The 19,897-nt window shown below is 42.9% G+C and overlaps 1 protein-coding gene across 1 annotated transcript in view; it reads right to left on the bottom strand.

Moving 5' to 3' along the window:
- LOC126428141 (uncharacterized) overlaps positions 1-19,897 on the bottom strand; it is a 128,923-nt gene that overhangs the window by 78,973 nt on the left and 30,053 nt on the right. Inside the window, exon 3 of the mRNA XM_050090048.1 lies at positions 14,807-15,008. Within this exon, the coding sequence (XP_049946005.1) occupies positions 14,807-15,008 (202 nt within the window). The remainder of the gene's footprint in view (positions 1-14,806; positions 15,009-19,897) is intronic.

Raw genomic sequence — 19,897 nt, 5'->3', positions numbered from 1 at the left:
ATGATGATGTCAGCCAATAGTAACATCACTGCTGAGTAGCAGGAACACACAAATAGGAAAAGTTCATGGTTTAAATCAATATACAGGGTGTTTCAAAAAGAATATACATATCTTGAATGCATTTATTTGTTAAACTTTAAGACATACAAATACGAAACTTTACACAAGCATCTACGAACCTCTCAAGTTCAGATTACAGATGTTCAATATGCCCTCCATCAGCAACACGAACAATATCACATCGATATTCAAATTCCTCCCATACTCGGACAACCACGTCCTTCGTCACTTATCTATGGCAGTACGGATCAGGTTCTTCAACTGCTCCAGGTTCTGTGGGAGCGGTGGTACATAAACGTAGTCTTTAACGAAACCCCACAGGAAGAAGTCAAGAGGGTGCCAAATCTGGTGACCGAGGAACCCAGCTGAGACACGCTAAGTCAGCAGCTCCTTGACAACAAATCCAACGATTCGGTAGAGTTTCATTCAGATATTCACGTACTTGACGACTCCAGTGACAGGGTGCCCCATCTTGTAGAAAAATGAAGTTGTCTTCGTGCAACCTTGGAAAAAAACCAGTTTTGTAACATAGCAAGATACTGCTGACTGTCAACTGTTTCCATCAAAGAAGACTGGGCATAAGCAGGTGATCGGGATATCGCACAAAACACATTGACTTTGAGTGAATCTCTTACATGTTCAATGGCTGCATGTGGGTTCTGTAGGACCCAAATTCAAACATTGTGTTTGTTTACCTGACCGCTAACATGGGAAGTCACTTCATCACTGAACACAACGTGTTGTGCGAAAGTGTTATCATTGTCAATAGCATCAAGAATCTCTTTACGAAATGCCACACATTTGAATTTGTCATCAAGACGTGGAGCTTGTAACAGCTGTAACTTGTACGGCTTCATAACCAACAGACATCTCAAAACATGCCAAATTGTTGTTGTAGGCAGTTGTAACTCCCGACTGGCACGAGGAGTTGATTTTGAAGGACTACGTTGGAAAGCAGTTTGAATTCGGGCAACATTCTCCTCAGGAACATGAGGGCAGCCAGGACTCTTTCCTTTACATACACGTCCTTTATCTACAAACTGTCGATACCATCTGCGAATGTTCCACTCATTCGGAAGATCAATTTGGTACCCCAACCTGAAACGTCGTTGCACTGTAATCATGGAATTGCACTTCGCAAACTTGAGAACACAAAATGATTTCTGCTGCAGAGCAGCCATTTTAAACATACGACAGTCACTAAGTAATACAGAAGACAACTTACATCTAGCAGCTATTAATATAAACTACACTATGTATTCGATTCTCCAATAGCTGAGCCGAGGCGCAGCGATCGATAGTTCAGACAAAATAATACTTTGTAATATCTACATTCATTTTGAAACACCCTATACATAGATTAGCTACAAGAAAAGCTAAGCGTTCACATATAATATTATTTGGTTCCCCCCCAGATGTTACCCTTTAAGATGCATTGAACACAAGTTTGGCAGTAAAATTTTAAATGATAACATATGTCTGATCCTCTGGACCCAAATTTTTTTTTTTTAGTGGCTGGTCCTCAAGATGTTAAGTTTTGAATGCAAGTCAAATGCCCTGCGATTTAAAAAATTCATCACACGTTCTCACACGTAAAATAATTCATCTTGCATAAATGGAAATTTACTTTGAAAGTAACGCTTTTCAAATCACCATGCGTAATATTTTCCTGCAGGCTGTTAGAAATAGTTTTATTTGAGCAATTACAGAGAGCGTTGCTGTGCATGTGGAGCTACGATGAAGCCTGTGCTCTGTGTTTGCTCTGCTCGTACACCTTCTGTCGCATTTCCATCTGGAATTTCATGTGTCCACGTGCAACAGTGTGGCATGTTATTTGGAGAGGACATTAGGGCAATTGTTTTATCATATCCTGCCCAGATAAGGAATGCAAAATTAGAAAGAAGTCCTTGGCGCAATATTTGTTTCAGAACTAGACCCTAAAACTCCAAGTACCCTAATATTTTGCTATGTGGTGACTAACATTTTTTATTCATACTCTGCAATTCTACGAGAGTGCTTTGAGAAGTTCACAGAACAGAATAGGAAAAAAGTACTTACATCACCAAAACCTTTTTTTTATTTTTCAATGTAGTATCCTTGTAGATTAATACACTTGGTCCAACAATGTTCCAGTGCATTGATCCCACCTTGAAAATGAGTTTCCTCCAGGCCTGCTAAATAGTTGTCAACTCCGCCTATCAGTTCTTTGTTTGCAGTGAATTTTTGTCCACCAAGAAAAATTTTCAGTTTTGGGAAGAGATGGAAGTCTGATGGAGCCATACCAGGTGAATAAGGTGGGTGTGGCAACAATTCATACCTCAGTTCCTGTAATTTTGCCATGGGGATGGCACATGTGTGCGGACGCGCATTGTCTTGGTTGAAGATGACTCTCTTCCTAGATAAACCTACCTTTTTTGGTGTAGCTTTTGTTGCAATTTGGCCAGCAAGTTGGCATAGTATTCTTCAGTAATTGTTTGCCCAGTGGGTGGAGAATGTACAAACAGAACCCCCTTCGTATTCCAGAACACTGATGCCATCACCTTTCTCGCCAAAGGAATTGTCTTTGCTTTCTTCAGTGGCGGAGAATCAGCAGGTTTCCACTGCTTTGACTGTTGTTTTGTCTCTGGGTTATAGTAGTGCACCCATGTTTCATCTGTGGTCACAAACTGATGCAAATAAATCTTGTTCATTTCTCCTAAAACGGGCCAAACATTGTTCCGATATGTCCATTCTCGTGTGTTTTTGATCCAGCATCAAGAGTCGTGGCATCCATATTGCAGATAATTTTTTTCATTTCTAATTCTTCAGTTAAAATGTGATATATGCTTTCAGATGACATCTGGTAAGTTCGAGCAATTTGACGCACTTTCAATCGGCAATCCTCCGTGACCATTTTTTGCACTTTTGCAATGATTTCTGGAGTAGTGACACATCTTGGCCACCTGCTGTGCAGAGCATCATCTAAGCTCTCCAAACCAAATTTAAATTCATTTGTCCATTTGATAACAGTAGAATATGAAGGAGCAGAGTCCCCTAGTGTATTCAGTAAATCGGCATGAGTGTCCTTGGCTTTCATACGTTTCTTTATGAAGTACTTAATCACTCCTCAAATCTCGATTTTTTCCATCTTCACAAATCACTACACGGGAACAATAACAGAGCCATGTCACCGCCACAGCTCTCTTCCGAAAGCACTGACGTGGCACATGTTTACAGGTAACAGTGCAATGAATATCACACGAACAACTCGTTGTGCTAGTGCTGACCTCTCATGGTGACTCAGAGAACTTTTCAAACCACTCTCATATTATGTAACATTTCCAATCAAATTTACATCCACACAGCACTAAAAAAAAGCTAGTAAGGAGGAATGTAAATTTCTTGCAAAAATAAAAATAAAAACAGTTATTTTTATATGCCAGAACTAAGAACAGTAAGATTTTCATGACTTAAACTGTATAAAAACTAACAAGGTTACTTATGACGCCAAGAAGCTGTATAACTGGCAGTTTACATACTTCTCCAAGCCTTGTGGGGAATTACAATAACAACACACAGTTTGCTCCCAGTCTATAATTTATTGAAGAACAGTATTCTATAAGTTTAAGATGAAAACAACACAAATTAAGAAATAACATCAAGCCTATTGAAAGTATCAGGCAAGTGTCGGAATGTGTCTTGTGATCGAAAAACATTGTTTTACGGAAGGCAGCCATGTAAAATTCTGCTAAGCTTTTCAGTGCAGTTTTTGGGAAGCCATTTTTCTTGGAGTACCATTACTATATTATCATGTTTTGTTCTTTATTACATCATAATGCATTACATGGCAGATGAAGAAAATGTGCACTTGTAATACAGTGAAATTAGCTAATAGTGCGGAATTTAAACCACTTGACTGAAATAAACTTACTGCCTCTGCAGAGAAGATTATAAAAGCCAAATTTCTCTAGAAAACTGCCAAAAAAACTTCACTGTTGTCCAAAGCGATTATTGTTTCATTGCCAATAACGCGAAAATAAAATAAAAATCAGAAAACAAACTAAACATATCTCAGTCTTCTGTAATTATGTGAATGTATTTTAATCCATTTGATAGCTCCCAACCATAGAAACCTGTTTTGTTTTCACTTGATGTGAGAGCTGTAAATGAAGAGAACAGCAAAATCACGAAACATAAACGTGGGTCACATGGAAACTTCTCCCCATTATGGCTGACTACTCTGTGCAAGTGTGAATCTGGCAGCTTGGGTACACCAGAAAGTTTTTCCGGGCAGCATCTGGCTACTTGCTGCTACTGCTTATACTTCTAAGAGCCACACTTCAAGTAGCAAGAAGCAGGAGGAGGCACTGCTGATGTGCGAGTTGAGCTCTGTGCGTGTGGCTGCTGGCAACTGCTGAAACGAACCTAATTTAGCAGTTGTGGTGCCACACTCACCAAAAGCAGTTGTTCTTATGAAGTATTGTATAGTCTTCATCCCAGAGCTTTTGACCATTTTGCTGTCGGCTGACGCTTGTGCAGGCACAGGGTGTATATAGGGACAAGGAAAAAAAATTCCTGGATTTTTCCCGGATTTCCCTGTTGAAAATACACTTTCTCCCAGGTGAACATACACTTTTCCCGTGTTAAGTGATAGTACCGTATTTACTCAAATCTAAGCCGCACTTTTTTTCCAGTTTTTGTAATCCAAAAAACCACCTGCGGCTTAGAATCGAGTGCAAAGTAAGCGGAAGTTCTGAAAAATGTTGGTAGGTGCTGCCACAACTAACTTCTTCCGTCGAATATATGTAGCGCTACACAGGCATGCTTTGCAGGCACAAAGATAAATACTGGCACCAAAACCTCTGCGCCAGCAAATAAAAGAAAAGTAGAAGGATAGAAACATTATGCCGTGTATTCTTTCGTGTTTGCTACTATCTCATTTAAATCCTGTCTGCATAATATGCTACGAAACTAGAGTGAGACAACAGCAAACACTGAAGAATATACATATCATGTCATGTTTATATACGTATTATTCTTATGCTGAATAGTGATACAGTCAGAAATGAAGCACGGCGACTGACTAGATTTTTAAATCTAAGATGACTAATTTCTGTGCAGAATGTAATGTACTAAAGAGGCGTCTGCAAAGATTTTCAAACGGAGAAAATTTTTCGCTAAACTCTCATTCAGAACATCTTCTATCGTACGCGGTATATTATTTGGTTCTTGTTGAACATTATCAAAGAAAGCAGCAGTGTAAGTAACAACAAATAGCAGTCTCTTGGCATTGTTTCGCTTATGAGACAATTCCTCTTTTTTTTTTTTTTTATTGTAAGCGGCGGTAGTGCGCACAAAAGCGAGCCATGCCGCGAGCGGCTACAGGTCGTAAACACTCATTATCAGAATGCGACAAACAATGCATGACACAGTACAATAATGCATTTTCAGCTTAGAGTGACGTAAACACATATAACAAAGAGAACGGCACTTATCAGATCAAAGCACAATAAGCAATCGATTCCAACCAGACAATGCACGTGAAAAAGGAAGGGAACCCGTATAAATACGGACGGAGTGCCTGACACATAGCAATGGCTACTTGGTAAATCTTAACTGTTAAGCTTATGACTCGAACCAAACTACTGTAGCTGTATCTTTATCCATTTGACCTAAATTGTGTCTCATGTTACAATGGACCAACTTTGTTTCGATTTGGAGGTGCGGTCTAAAACTTTTCTCTCCCCTTGAATTTTGAGTCTCAAATTCCAGGTGCGGCTTAGAATCGGGAAATTATTTTTCCTTCATTTCGAGTCTCATTTTTCAGGTGCGGCTTAGAATCGAGTGCAGCTTAGATTCGAGTAAATACGGTATACTTTTCCTCGGCACTGTAAAACTTATCAGTCCTTTGAATGTTTATGGTTTTATATGCCGACGTAGAATTTCCCGGCACTTTAGAAAACATAACTAAGGCGGAAAAAAACACGTTTTGGAAAGATCTTTGATGTGCAGCAACATGTACGCTGCATATTTTCGTGTTATGAAGGTATACATTCGAATTCCACCATACACTGCATGTTACTTCCCAAAGCATTGAAATCGGGATTGTGACGCGCTTTTGTAAGCCAGTCATAGCTCATGTCACATGATCTCACCAGCCGAAGACAGCGTAGACACGTGATGTAGTCAGCCAATAGCAAGATCATTCTTAAGTAGTGCGAAAACATAAATAAGAAAAGTTAATGGTTTAAATTAATATACATAGTGTTGCTACAAGAAAAACAAAGCTTTCACATATAATTGTGGTCTCTAAGATTTATAAGCTGCAAGAGACGCTAAGCTTCCACATATAATGTTGATCTTTTTTTGCACATGTTATACTTTCAGATATATGACACAAATGTGCCAATAAAAATTTTTAATAATGACATAAATTTCTGATCTTCTGGGCTCGAAATTCTTCTAGATGGTCGTCCTCAAAGAGTTGATTTTTAATTGAGAGTCAAACGCTCTGTGATTTACGAAATTCATCGTACATACTCGCCCATTGTTCATCTTGTGTAAAAGTAAATTTACTTTGAAAGTAACGCTTTTCAAACAACCATTCGCAATATTTTCCCGTGACCTGTTAGAAACTGATTTGTTTCAGCAGTTGCCAGAGAGCGCGAGATAACAGGTGCCACTGCTCATGCGCAGCTACCATGACGCAGGAAGCTGGTATGTTTGTACGTCTAAAATATTAAAAGATCTTGGACTATGTAACAAAAGAAACAAGACATCAGAGGATACTTCAAGAGTGTCAGAATTTCGTGAACCATACTAAAACGCATAATTCAGCTTAAAGTGCACATTTGTATGTCCAGATTCGGATGTAAATTTTCTTGAGTACCAGTACTGTCTGTCACGTCACACTCATCAGAGGCAATTTGTTGTTAGGAAGCATTGCATAGTCTTCCTAAAGCCTTTGACACACTTTGCTGTTGGCAGATGCTTGTATGAGCACTATGTTTTGCTGTCGTATATTGCGCATTTCCTTTGCGACTTAAGTTTTATTTTCGGTTTTTTCCCCCTCTCGTTCATGTTATGTTGCTGCAGTATTATTCCGCAGAAGAGGGATACAGTAATATCCTTTGTTGGAGTATTTATTCTTACCAGTCAAAATCACAAAAATTTAACTGAAAACTAAAACAATAATAGACTCCCAGAATTCTAAAAAATTCCCGGGTTTTTCCCGGTTTTCTCCCGGATGAAAAAATTCCTGGGTTTTTCCCAGATCTCCCAGTTGTCCCGGGTCATAGACACCTTGGGGCACTGTGTTTTATTATTGTAAATGGCACATTTTCTTTGCACCTTAAGTTTTATATTGGTGTTTTTCTATCCATTATGTTTTATTGCTGCAGTATTATTCTGCATTAGTGGGCTAAAGTAAAATTCTTTGTTAAGGGTATAAGTTCTTACCAGTCAAATTACAAAAATTTAACTCAAAACTGAAACAATGGAAAATTCCCAATTTTTTGTGGTTTTCTCCTGGAGGAAAAGATTCTCATTATTTCCTGGATTTCCCGGTTGTCCCTGGATATATAAGAGGGGGGACCGAAAAGAAACTGGACTCCGAGGACGCTGCCACTCGTAGATGTAGTGCAGGGTTCTCACGCTAGATGGTGTTAGTGGAGACCTTGATGAAACAGCTGTGCAGACGGCGCCAGTGTAGAGCTGAATGTGCAAGTGTGGTGGTGTGTTTCTCTGACTGCTGGTGGGTTACCTCTGTGAAGTCGTTATGGTAACTTTAAAAGAACAAAGAGTGTGTGTGAAATTTTGTTTCCTGTTTAAAAAAAACTGCAATGGAGACACACCAAATGCTTCAGGAAGCTTTCCAGGAGGACGCTATGAGCTGCACACAGGTTTTTGAGTGGTTTGGGTGCTTTAAACGTGGTGAGATGTGTGTCGAAGACTGAGCTCGTTCTGGACACCCTTCGACATCGTGAAATGAGGAGTATATTGAAAAGGTCCACTAAAAGATCAACGAGGATCGTCGCCAAATGATCGACCAAATTTCAGCAGAGACAGGAATCAGTTGGAGCTCATGAAAGCGGATTTTGAGTGAGGATTCGCACACGAGATGTGTTGCTTCTAAATTTGCTTCTCACACAGGAGGAAAAAAACCATCCGCACGAATGTGTGTCATGACTTGAAAACAGAGATTAAACATGATCCAAACTTCTTGAACGATGTCATTACAGAGGATGAGAGTTGGTGTTACGGGTACGACCCAGACACCAAGCAAGTGTCAAGCCAGTGGAGGACTCCAAACCCTCCCACACCAAAAAAAGCAAGGGGAAGTGAGGTCAAATGTGAAAACGATGATCATTGTCTTTTTTGATGTTCGTGGAATTGTGCATCGGGAATTCGTACCCCCTGGCCAGGCTGTTAACCAGCAGTTTTACTCGGATGTTTTAAGGCGTCTGCGAGAGGATGTGAGGAGGAAACACCTAGAACTTTGGCGATCAGGTGACCGGTTTACATCTACATCTACATTTATACTCCGCAAACCACCCAACGGTGTGTGGCGGAGGGCACTTTATGTGCCACTGTCATTACCTCCCTCTCCTGTTCCAGTCGCGTATGGTTCGCGGGAAGAACGACTGTCAAAGCCTCTGTACACGCTCTAATCTCTCTAATTTTACATTCGTGATCTCCTCAGGAGGTATAAGTAGGGGGAAGCAATATATTCGGTACCTCATCCAGAAACGCACCCTCTCGAAACCTGGCGAGCAAGCTACACCGCAATGCAGAGCGCCTCTCTTGCAGAGTCTGCCACTTGAGTTTGTTAAACATCTCCGTAATGCTATCACGGTTACCAAATAACCCTGTGACGGAACATGCTGCTCTTCTTTGGGTCTTCTATATCTCCTCCGTCAACCCGACAACGCTCCAGCACACACGGCCTTACGAGTGGCCCACTATTCGGCATCTCAGAGGTGGTCTGTCATTCCCCACGCTCCGTATTCACCGGACCTAGCCCCGTGCGCCTTTTTCCTGTTTCGACGAATGAAAAAATCGCTAAAAGGGGAGCGTTATGACGATGTGGAGGCGGTAAAAACAGCTTCGCAAAGGGCACTGGACAATATCAAACTTGAAGAGTTCCAAACATGCTTCCAACAGTGGGAAAAGAGACTTGACAAGTGCATCACATGTAATGGAGAGTGTTTTGAAGGTGACTGAAGTAATTTTGTAAAAAGGTTCATCAATAAATTTTTTACGACAACAATCTGGTTTCTTTTGGGTCCCCCCCTCATACGCCCTGCCAGTAGAAGCCAGAGGAGGAGACTGCTGCTCCGGCCGCCAGGAGTGGGAAATGGTTCCCAAAGATAGCGCGCCAGGAACCACAAGAGGTGGTGGTCAGTGGGAGAACTGACTCTGAAAAAAACTGCGATAGTGGGAGTGATGGCTGTGGCTTTTGCACAACTGGACCTCATAGTGACAGCACGTATGCATTCTTACATTTTACGACAGCTGATCAACAGGTTAATATTGCTGCAAATTTTTTCTTTCCTTTCTTTAAAACTGAGCAAGCTGTTGAACTTGGAGGATCATGTTCTACATAATTGACATACAAGGGTTGTCACTCACAAGAAGTACTTTCGTAGAGTGAGCATCCGCAGTTACCACATTTTGGGTCGGCTGCACAGTAGACTGACATACGAGTGAAGCGTAAGCGTCTGAAGTTCCCATCAGTGGTGGGATACGAGATTAACTTTTTCGGGGATGACATTCCTGTCAAAGGCCTGTTCCTGTTGTATCATCCTCGGGACCTTTCTGAAAGCGCCTGACAAACCGTACAACTCGCTGCTCGAGATTAGCCTGAACCTCCTTGTCTGCATGGAGTGTAAGGCCTCAGTGGGTGACGATTCCTTGCACCAAGACCTGATGCAGTACTGCAGGAACCAAGATAGTTTAAATTTACTGCAGTATCATGTCATGAAGTAGTGAACATCATACAATCTTAAATCTGTGGGCTGGGATGAAATTCCAACAAATATCATAAAGGCTGGAAGTAACAGCATTGCACCTGAACTCTGTAAAATAATAAACCAATCATTTGAGGAGGGCTGCTTTCCAGACAGACTGAAATATGCTAAAGTCTGTCCAATCTACAAAAAAGGAAAAGAAGATGATTTAGTAAATTTCCACCCAGTGTCTATATTCCCAGTTTTCTCTAAAATAGTTGAACGAATAGTATGTAATCAATTAGAAAAGTACAATAAGGAAGGTAATATTATTCTCAATAACCAATATGAGTTTAGGAAGGGACGAATCACTTTACAAGCTGTAAATGAACTAATCTCTAAAGTAAGTAAATGCCTTGACAACAAACAAAGTGTATCTGGTATTTTTTGTGACCTCTCAAAGGCATTTGACACAGTAAACCATAAGCTATTGCTCCAAAAGTTGGGTACTTATGGCTTCCATGAAAAATCTATAAGATAGTTTTCATCTTATCTCAAAAACAGATAACAAAGGGTGGTGATACATCAAAAGGGAGAGAAAACTTGCTCTAGCTGGAAAGAAATTCAAGCAGGCATGCCCCAGGGCTCGATATTAGGACCACTTCTGTTCCTATATTACATAAATGACATGCCTAGCAAAGTAAATACAGATGCAATACTTTATGCAGATGACTCAACTGCTGTAGCCTGCTGCGAAAACACTGATGAATTAGTAAGGACCACAAAACAAACTCTACAAGAACTTTAACAATGGATAAAAGATATATAATCAGAGCCATGACAGGAACCAATAGTAGACATTCATGCAAAAGCACTATTCAAAAGCCTGGACTTCGTCACAATCCCTTCCATCTTCATTTATGAAATACTTCTCTTTGAACAGAAAAACTCTCATCTATTTGAAGGAAATACATTCACACATGCCTATGAAACTTAGACATAAATTGAAATACATGCTACCCTGTCACTGACTCACAGTATATGAAAATACTCCATATTACATGGCTTTGAAGATCAGAAATAAGATAAGGTCAATATTTGGGGAATCCACATTGGAGGCCATTGGCACATACCTAAAAAGCAAATGTTATTATAGTCTAGAAGAATTTTTAAATGAATAAAAAGCAAATGTTATAGCTTAGAAGAATTTATAAATAGGAATAGGGAGTAAGGATACAAGTACAAATCGTATACTTTCGAAGCCATATAGATACAAAGTATACACGTTCACTGTATATTCATGTTTATATATAGAATTATAGTTTGAATGGCGGTTTGTATTCCGTTCAGTACATCCGTATTTCATATAAGTGTGTGGTAATGATTCGATGAGTTACGATAAGATTTAAAATATAAAGTGGTATTTTTATTATAATAAGCAATGTATGTATTACGTATTTCCTGTAGTATATAAAATACTGTAACAACTTAGTTTAAAGGCTGACAAGTCACCAATGTTCTCAATCAAATTATTGTATAAAAACATGTTATGTGACAATAAAGTACCTTATCTTATCTTATCTTACCGTATGCATAGGGCAACAGTCACTGGTTTGTCACCCAGGCCAACATGTGCCTCAAGAGTAGCACATTGAACAGCAGAGGTGACTCGAATCAATAGCGATCTCCATTGCGCATTTTTCTCAACGATTTAACTTCTAAAAATTTATCTTAAACGTGTTCCACAAAAAATAATGGCTTTGTCACAGTAAAAGTATCCTCATTAGTTTGAGGACATACTAAGTACTCTTTTTCCTAATTTTCTTTTTTAACAATGTCTGAAAAAACAGACTTTGCTGATGATCTTACACAAATGTTCATGTGCCACCAACTGGCAATATCTTCATAACTAATGCAGCTAATGTCAGAAAGATTCCACAATTGCAAATAAATTTCATAAATTTAGTACAGTTGGAAGATCACCACCAATGTGCTTTTTCCAGACACTGTTAAAAAAATGAAAAAATTATTATTACTAGCCTCAATGGGCAAAATGACAATTGTAATACTAATGAGGATCGTTCAATAAGTAGTGCCTCACTTCTTTTCTCAAAATATATTTATTGTTAAGAGTTAGGATTTGATGACAATATACATCAATATGTCTTGTCCAGGTCCTATTTTTCTACATAGCCTCCATCACATTCTATGACTGTATGCCGACATTGTGGAAGAGCACATATTCCCTGCTGGTAAAGGCTTGTCCTGTAGGCATAGCCATGTTTTCACGGTCTCTATCATTGCAAACGCACTTCCAATGTTGACCAACAACTGCAGAGCCAATTGTCAAGTTGTTATGCGCCGGTCGGCACGAATAATGGCGTCCGCACGACTCAGCACGTCTGGAGCAGTGGCTGTGGCAGGACGTCCCCAGCGTGGCTGATCGTGGAGCTCTGTTTCTGCATTCTCTGAGGCAGTCACTTTCTTTACCCATCACTCAACTGTGCTCCCGTGAACTGCAGCATCGCCATACACTGCACACAAACGTTTCTGGATGTTCTCCCCAGTTTCTTTTTCTGCACACAAGAATTCAGTAACAATACGCTGCTTATAATGTGAGTTGTATGTAGACGCCATTTTGACACTGTAATACGGCTCTGCCATCTGGCAGAACAGTTCAAAACTTCACCGGCGGGCAGAACAAACATAAAATGTGAAGCACCAACAAGGACATTTGTCTACGTATATTAATGGCTTTTTAAAAAGATGTCGGGCATTTCTTATTGAACGCCCTCGTACATTGAATATGTCTGTCTCCTCAAAATCGTGTGGTGAGAATCCAAGTGAAGCTGCGAGTGGTGGGGCCGTAGACAGTATGTCATATGGAAGTTTGAGTCAGTCCTGAAACGGTGCTCAGGTAGCCGAAGTAGTTAAAACGACCAAGGAGGTATAGTCACAGATGACTGCAGCACCGGAAAGGGAGGTGGTACTGCAACAACTCTGGGCCCATGTTTGCCATGCACACACTCACGAGAGAGAGAGAGAGAGAGAGAGAGAGAGAGAGAGAGAGAGTGTGTGTGTGTGTGTGTGTGTGTGTGTGTGTGTGTCAGGAGAGGGGGGGAGGGGGGTAAGGGGGGGGGGGGCGGGAGGAGACTTCACATCGTTGAGAAGATATATGATATCTTCCTGCAAAAAGTTACATTTTCTGCTGTGTACTAACCTTTTTTTTTTTTGTACACAAAAAAAAGCGTTCTTCATTAAGTATCTGTAGGTTACGAGAAAATCATAAATAAGAAACTTCCTGGCAGATTAAAACTGTGTTCCGGACCGAGACTCGAACTCGGGACCTTTGCCTTTCGCGAGCAAGTGCTCTACCATAATCATAAATAAACTGTACTGTATAGCACCATTTCATAACTCCCATGGTCCTTAGGAAACTAAAGGAATAAAAATGTGGTGCCATTCTTTTAGTTACTGCCAGTTTGGATTTCATCACATATCCTTACTTTTGTAAAACCTATGTTACAAATCAGTATAAACATTACTACGTGCACTCATCCTATATCATATCCAGAGCTATCTGTCTGCCCAGAGCACTGTTGTTGCAGTGTATAACACAAATGTGCAGGTGTGTTGTGACTGCAAATTAAAAACTGTGATCCTCACAGAGGCTACAGACACTGGTACTTCTCTGACAAACACCAGTTTTAAAAGTAAACATGTTGAAACCTTGCTAGTAAAAATTGCAAAGCATTGCATCTCAAAGCCATAAACATTTAAGAATTTGGGAATTTGGCTGCCTATGATGACCACTGCTTCTCGACGTTGGTGCTCTCTCTCTCTCTCTCTCTCTCTCTCTCTCTCTCTCTCTCTCTCTCTCTCTCCCCCCCCCCCCCCCCCCCCCCCAAGTCCCTCTCCGTCCCCACCCACCTGTCTGTCTCTGCAGGATACCAAATTTTACACAATTACTGCTCTAAAGAAGGCCTGGTGCAAAATTTCACATCTTCTAAGAAGCAGGTAAAGGCTGTGTATGGTTGCCCTGTGTTGTGTACATAGTTCCGCCTAGTCGGCGCGTACACAACTTTCCCACTAGAGTGCGGCGCCCCGCTACCCACAACAGCGCAGGCGCAGCGCTCATCTGTCTCCGCACTACGAGATGGCGCTGCCTTAGAGACGGACCAAATTCTGCTTCCGCCGATCCACGTATTAATATGTAATGCAACCAATGAGATTGCTGCTAACGTAGAACCTTTTCTCCTCGCGGATCACACTCGCGCAGTGATACATGAACGCGCGAGGTATTAAAATGAGTGTACAGACCTCCAATCAGTCAGTCTGCATTTGTCTGCACCAGTCTGTACCAGTCTGCATTAGCCTGTACCAGTCTACAGTCAAGTTTCAGTCTGCGCCTAATAAGATTACCATATTCCTGTACATAGCCATGAAGATAAATGAATAGACACTTTGTCAAGTATCAGAGATATGTAAGAATAAGATTAACGTACCAAGACCAAAGGAACTTCTGATTGTCAATTGTAAATAGCATCCAGAATTAAGTTAAGTAAGGTTTATGATTGTTATTATTTTAATAAATGTGTGTGAAAATTAATCAAGTTCTGTTTAAAGTTGGTCACCGTCAATCTGCTACTGTAAGCGTGAAAATGACATTTCTATCGTCTGACCTAACGGCAGAAGATAAACACAACTAACAGGCTTGCTTAGCATTGGATATTTAAAACAGTAAACAGTAAGAAAATAAATTTAAAAAGTATCCTCCAGAATAAAGACCAACAGTTTAACCTATAGAATGTCAGACTCACCAAGTGGGTAAGCTTCTGGGTATGAGGCAGTCGCAGCTCCAACAGTTTGTGACATCTTGCGGAGAGCATATAGATGACGTGTGAGGTGACGCCTTGCCACAGGTGTACCTTACGCAAGTACGGGGCATTCATGAAAGTCCGTATCACCTCCCGCTCATTCGTGCTACATCTGCAGGAGTCCGAGTCACAGTGCTTTGATACCCTGCAACATGGTAATATACTGACAGTTCATTCCTGAATAATATCCCCAGAAAGTCAGAGAGAGAATCTGTCAAAACCCCACAGTAGCCTGGTTTAGCTACTATAATAAAAGTTATGTTTCACATGAAATCAGAAGCAAATAGATACAAAAGCTAAGCAATAACAAAAAAAGGTGCCAAACAGATGAGATCAACATTAACATTAACTTTAGGACATACTGGCTCCAATGATGGTAGAAAGGAAACATCATTTACAGTTGAAACTTCCTGGCAGATGGAAACTGTGTGCCGGACTGAGACTAACCCAGGACCTTTGCCTTTCGCAGGCAAGTGCTCTACCACTGGCGGAATTAAAGCTGTGAGGACGGGGCGTGAGTCGTGCTTGGGTAGCTCCCCCGGTAGAGCACTCGCCCGCGAAAGGCAAAGGTCCCGAGTTCGAGTCTCGGTCCGGCACACAGTTTTAATCTTCCAGGAAGTTTCCTATCAGCGCACACACCTGTAAAGTGAAAATTTCATTCTAGAAACATCCCCCAGGCTGTGGCTAAGCCATGTCTCCGCAGTATCCTTTCTTTCAGGAGTGCTAGTTCTGCAAGTTTCACAGGAGAGCTTCTGTAAAGTTTGGAAGGTAGGAGATGAGGTACTGGCGGAATTAAAGCTGTGAGGACGGGGCGTGAGTCGTGCTTGGGTAGCTCAGTCGGTAGAGCACTTGCCCACGAAAGGCAAAGGTCCCAAGTTCAAGTCTCTGTCCAGCACACAGTTTTAATCTGCCAGGAAGTTTCATATCAGCGCACACTCCGCTGTAGACTGAAAATTTCATCATTTACAGTTGTTTTATTTTTCATACTTTTATTTAACCTCGCTAAATCGACACTAAGAGTCTTTAAATTTTGGTGGTACACATCGTGCCAGAGGACTGATGTGTATCCCTACGTCTTCCTACAGATGAATGATACTTGCAACCGAAAATTATAAAATAAGATGTCATAGATGAGAGCGGTGATATTATGGTTTTTTTTTTTTTTTTTTTTTTTTTTTTTTTGTGGTTTTAGGGCGCACAACTTCAATGGTCATTAGCGCCCTGACTACGTTAAGAATGAACCGTGAGGCACAAGTTTAAAACAACAACTAAAAGGGAAAACACGATAAAAGACAGACTGACAGGCACAGGATTAAAAAACAGCATCATCAAATGTCCTTAGAGAGGTTTGTCAAATTGATAAAACGAAGAACACGAGCAGCTGCTCGTGGGTCATCTGCTAAAATGGCAACTAAAGTACATGGCAGGTTAAGATCTAGACGCAGTGTGTTAAAATCCGGACAGGACATTAAAATGTGGCGGACCGTCAGCAATTGCCCACATGGGCAGAACGGCGCCGGCTCAGCCGTTAGCAGATGGTGATGGCTGAACCGGCAGTGTCCAATGCGTAACCGGGCCAAAACGACCTCCTCCCGCCGAGAAGGGCGGGAGGAGGACGTCCAAGCCGCGGGAAGAGATTTCTCAAGGCCTGAAGCTTGTTGTCTGTAAGTGCAGCCCAATCGGCATGCCACAGCGATAAAATGCGCCGACAAATAACCCTGCTACAATCTGATGAAGGGACACGACAAGAAGCTCTCCGAGGCTGGAGGACTGCAGCCTTGGCCGCGGCATCTGCAGCTTCGTTCCCAGGGATACCGACATGGCCAGGGACCCACATAAAGCTAACCAGAGAACCGACGTCCTCCAGCTGCTGAAGAGAGCGTTGGATCCGGTGCACGAAAGGGTGAACCGGATACGGATCACTGAGGCTCTGGATGGCGCTCAGGGAATCGGAGCAGATGACATAAGCAGAATGTCGGTGGCGGCAGATGTAAAGAACAGCCTGGTAAAGGGCAAAGAGCTCAGCTGTGAAGACCGAACAATGGCCATGGAGCCGGTATTTGAAACTTTGTGCCCCGACAATAAAAGAACACCTGACCCCGTCATTGATCTCTGAGCCATCTGTATAAATGAAGGTCATATTAATGAACTTCGAACGAAGTTCAACAAAACGGGAGTGGTAGACCGAACCGGGGGTAACCTCTTTTGGGAGCGAGCTGAGGTCAAGGTGAACGCGGACCTGAGCCTGGAGCCAAGGTGGAGTGTGGCTCTCGCCCACTCGAAAGGTTGCAGGGAGTGAAAAATTAAGGTGTTGAAGGAGGCGACGAAAGCGAACTCCAGGGGGTAGCAGGGCAGAGACATACAACCTGTATTGACGGTCGAGAGAGTCGTCAAAAAAGGAACGATAAGACGGGTGGTCGGGCATTGACAGTAGCCGACAGGCATACCGACAAAGCAGTATATCGCGCCGATAGGTGAGTGGCAATTCGCCAGCGTCAGCATGAAGACTCTCTACGGGACTAATATAAAACGCTCCGATCGCAAGTCGTAAACCCCACCCCGATGTTGTATGGAGTTGAGGCAGCGTAAGATGGATGGCCGTGCAGAGGAGTATACGAAGCTCCCATAATCCAGCTTGGAGCGGACGATCGACCGATATAGACGAAGTAGGACGGTTCGATCCGCTCCCCACGACATACCACTGAGAACACGGAGGACATTTAAAGAATGGGTACAACGGGCAGCCAAATATGACACATGTGGAGACCAGCTAAGTTTCCTGTCGAATGTAAGACCTAAAAATTTTGTTGTCACCACGATTGGGAGAGCAACGGGACCGAGTCGTAAGGACGGCGGGAGAAACTCTTTGTAGCGCCAGAAGTTAATACAGACCGTCTTCTCGGCAGAAAAACGGAAGCCATTGGCGACACTCCAGAAGTAAAGACGGTCAAGAGAACGCTGAAAACAGCGCTCCAGGACACGTGTACACTGCGCGCTGCAATAGATGGTAAAATCGTCCACGAAAAGGGAGCCTGATACATCAGCTGGGAGGCAATCCATTATTGGATTGATCGCGATGGCGAAGAGAGCGACGCTCAAAACTGAGCCCTGTGGCACCCCATTCTCCTGGCGAAAGGTGTCTGACAGGACAGAACCCACACGTACCCTGAACTGTCGATCCATTAAAAAGGAACGAATAAAAAGAGGGAGGCGACCGCGAAGGCCCCATGTATGCATGGTGCGGAGAATGCTCGCCCTCCAACAGGTGTCGTAAGCCTTCTCCAAATCAAAGAACACAGCCGCGGTCGGGCGCTTCCGCAAGAAGTTATTCATAATGAAGGTCGACAAGGTAACCAGATGGTCAACAGCAGAGCGGCGCCTATGAAATCCACATTGTACATTGGTAAGTAGGTGTCAAGACTCGAGCAGCCAAACCAATCGAGAGTTAACCATTCGCTCCATCACTTTACAGACACAGCTGGTAAGCGAGATGGGTCGATAACTGGAAGGCAAGTGCTTGTCCTTCCCCGGCTTAGGAATCGGGACAACAATAGACTCGCGCCAGCATGCGGGAACATGTCCCTCAATCCAGATGCGATTGTTAGTACGAAGAAGAAAACCTTTACCCGCAAGAGAAAGGTTCTTCAGCATCTGAATATGAATAGAATCAGGCCCTGGAGCGGAGGACCGTGACCGGTCAAGTGCATTTTCAAGTTCCCGCATGGTGAATCGGGCATTATAACTTTCACGATTCGAGGAGCGGAAGTTAGGTGGCCTAGCCTCCTCTGCCTGTTTGCGGGGCAGGAAGGCAGGGTGGTAATGAGCGGAGCTCGAAACCTCGGCGAAAAAGCGGCCGAAGGCATTGGAGACATCCTCAGGGGCCACAAGGACGTCATTCGCGACCGTCAAGCCAGAAACTGGTGAGTGGACCTTAGTGCCAGATAGCCGGCGCAGGCTACCCCAGACAACAGAAGAAGGAGTAAAACTGTTGAAGGTGCTTGTGAAAGAAGCCCAGCTGGCTTTCTTGCTTTCTTTAATAATACGACGACACTGAGCACGTAATCGTTTATATTTGATACAATTCGCCACTGTAGGGTGGCGTTTAAAGGTGCGTAAAGCACTTCGACGAGCACGTAAAGCGTCTCTACATGCTGCGGTCCACCAGGGGACCAGTATGCGACGTGGAGAAGAAGTAGGGTGAGGGATGGAATATTCAGCAGCAGCGAGAATGACTTCCGTGAGGTGTGCGACCTGACGATCGCAGCTTGTGAAGGTTTGGTCCTGAAAGGTCGCCCTGGAAGAGAAGAGCCCCCAGTCTGCCTTGGAGATGGTCCAACTAGAGGAGCACGGAGAGGGGGTATGCTGCAGGAGATGGATAACACACGGGAAGTGGTTGCTCGAATATGTATCAGAAAGTGCATACCACTCAAACCGGCGTGCAAGTTGAGGAGTACATATAGAGAGGTCTAAATGGGAATAGGTGTGAGATGTGTCCGAAAGAAAAGTAGGGGCGCCAGTATTGAGGCAGACAAGATTGAGCTGGTTGAAAAGGTCTGCCAACAGGGAGCCCCTCGGGCAGGATGTGGGAGAGCCCCAAAGGGGATGGTGGGCATTGAAGTCTCCAGTTAACAAAAATGGTGCAGGTAGCTGAGCAATAAGTTGCATCATGTCTGCCCCGGTAACGGCAGATGACGATGGAGTGTAAACGGGGAGAGTAATGCGGATGGCAACTGCCTGCAGGCCGGTGTGCAACGGGATGGGATCGTAGTAAATATCATCCCCGACCAGCAACATAACCCCTCCATGAGCCGGGATACCTACCACAGGGGGTAGGTCAAAACGCACAGAGGTGTAGTGTGCCAAGGCAATTTGATCGCATGGGCGTAGCTTCGTTTCCTGGAGGGCTACGACGAGCGGACGGTGCAAGCGGAGCAGCAACTTCAAGTCCTCTCGGTTGGAGCGAATGCTGCGAATATTCCAGTGAATAAGTGCCATCGTAAGAAGAAAAGGAAGATGAAAGAAGGAGTCACCTAG

The sequence above is a fragment of the Schistocerca serialis genome, chromosome 12 (genome assembly GCF_023864345.2).
Source record: "Schistocerca serialis cubense isolate TAMUIC-IGC-003099 chromosome 12, iqSchSeri2.2, whole genome shotgun sequence".
Taxonomy (NCBI): domain Eukaryota; kingdom Metazoa; phylum Arthropoda; class Insecta; order Orthoptera; family Acrididae; genus Schistocerca; species Schistocerca serialis.
The sequence above is the reverse complement of the archived record's forward strand: the minus strand, read 5'-3'. Positions and strand labels throughout refer to the sequence as shown.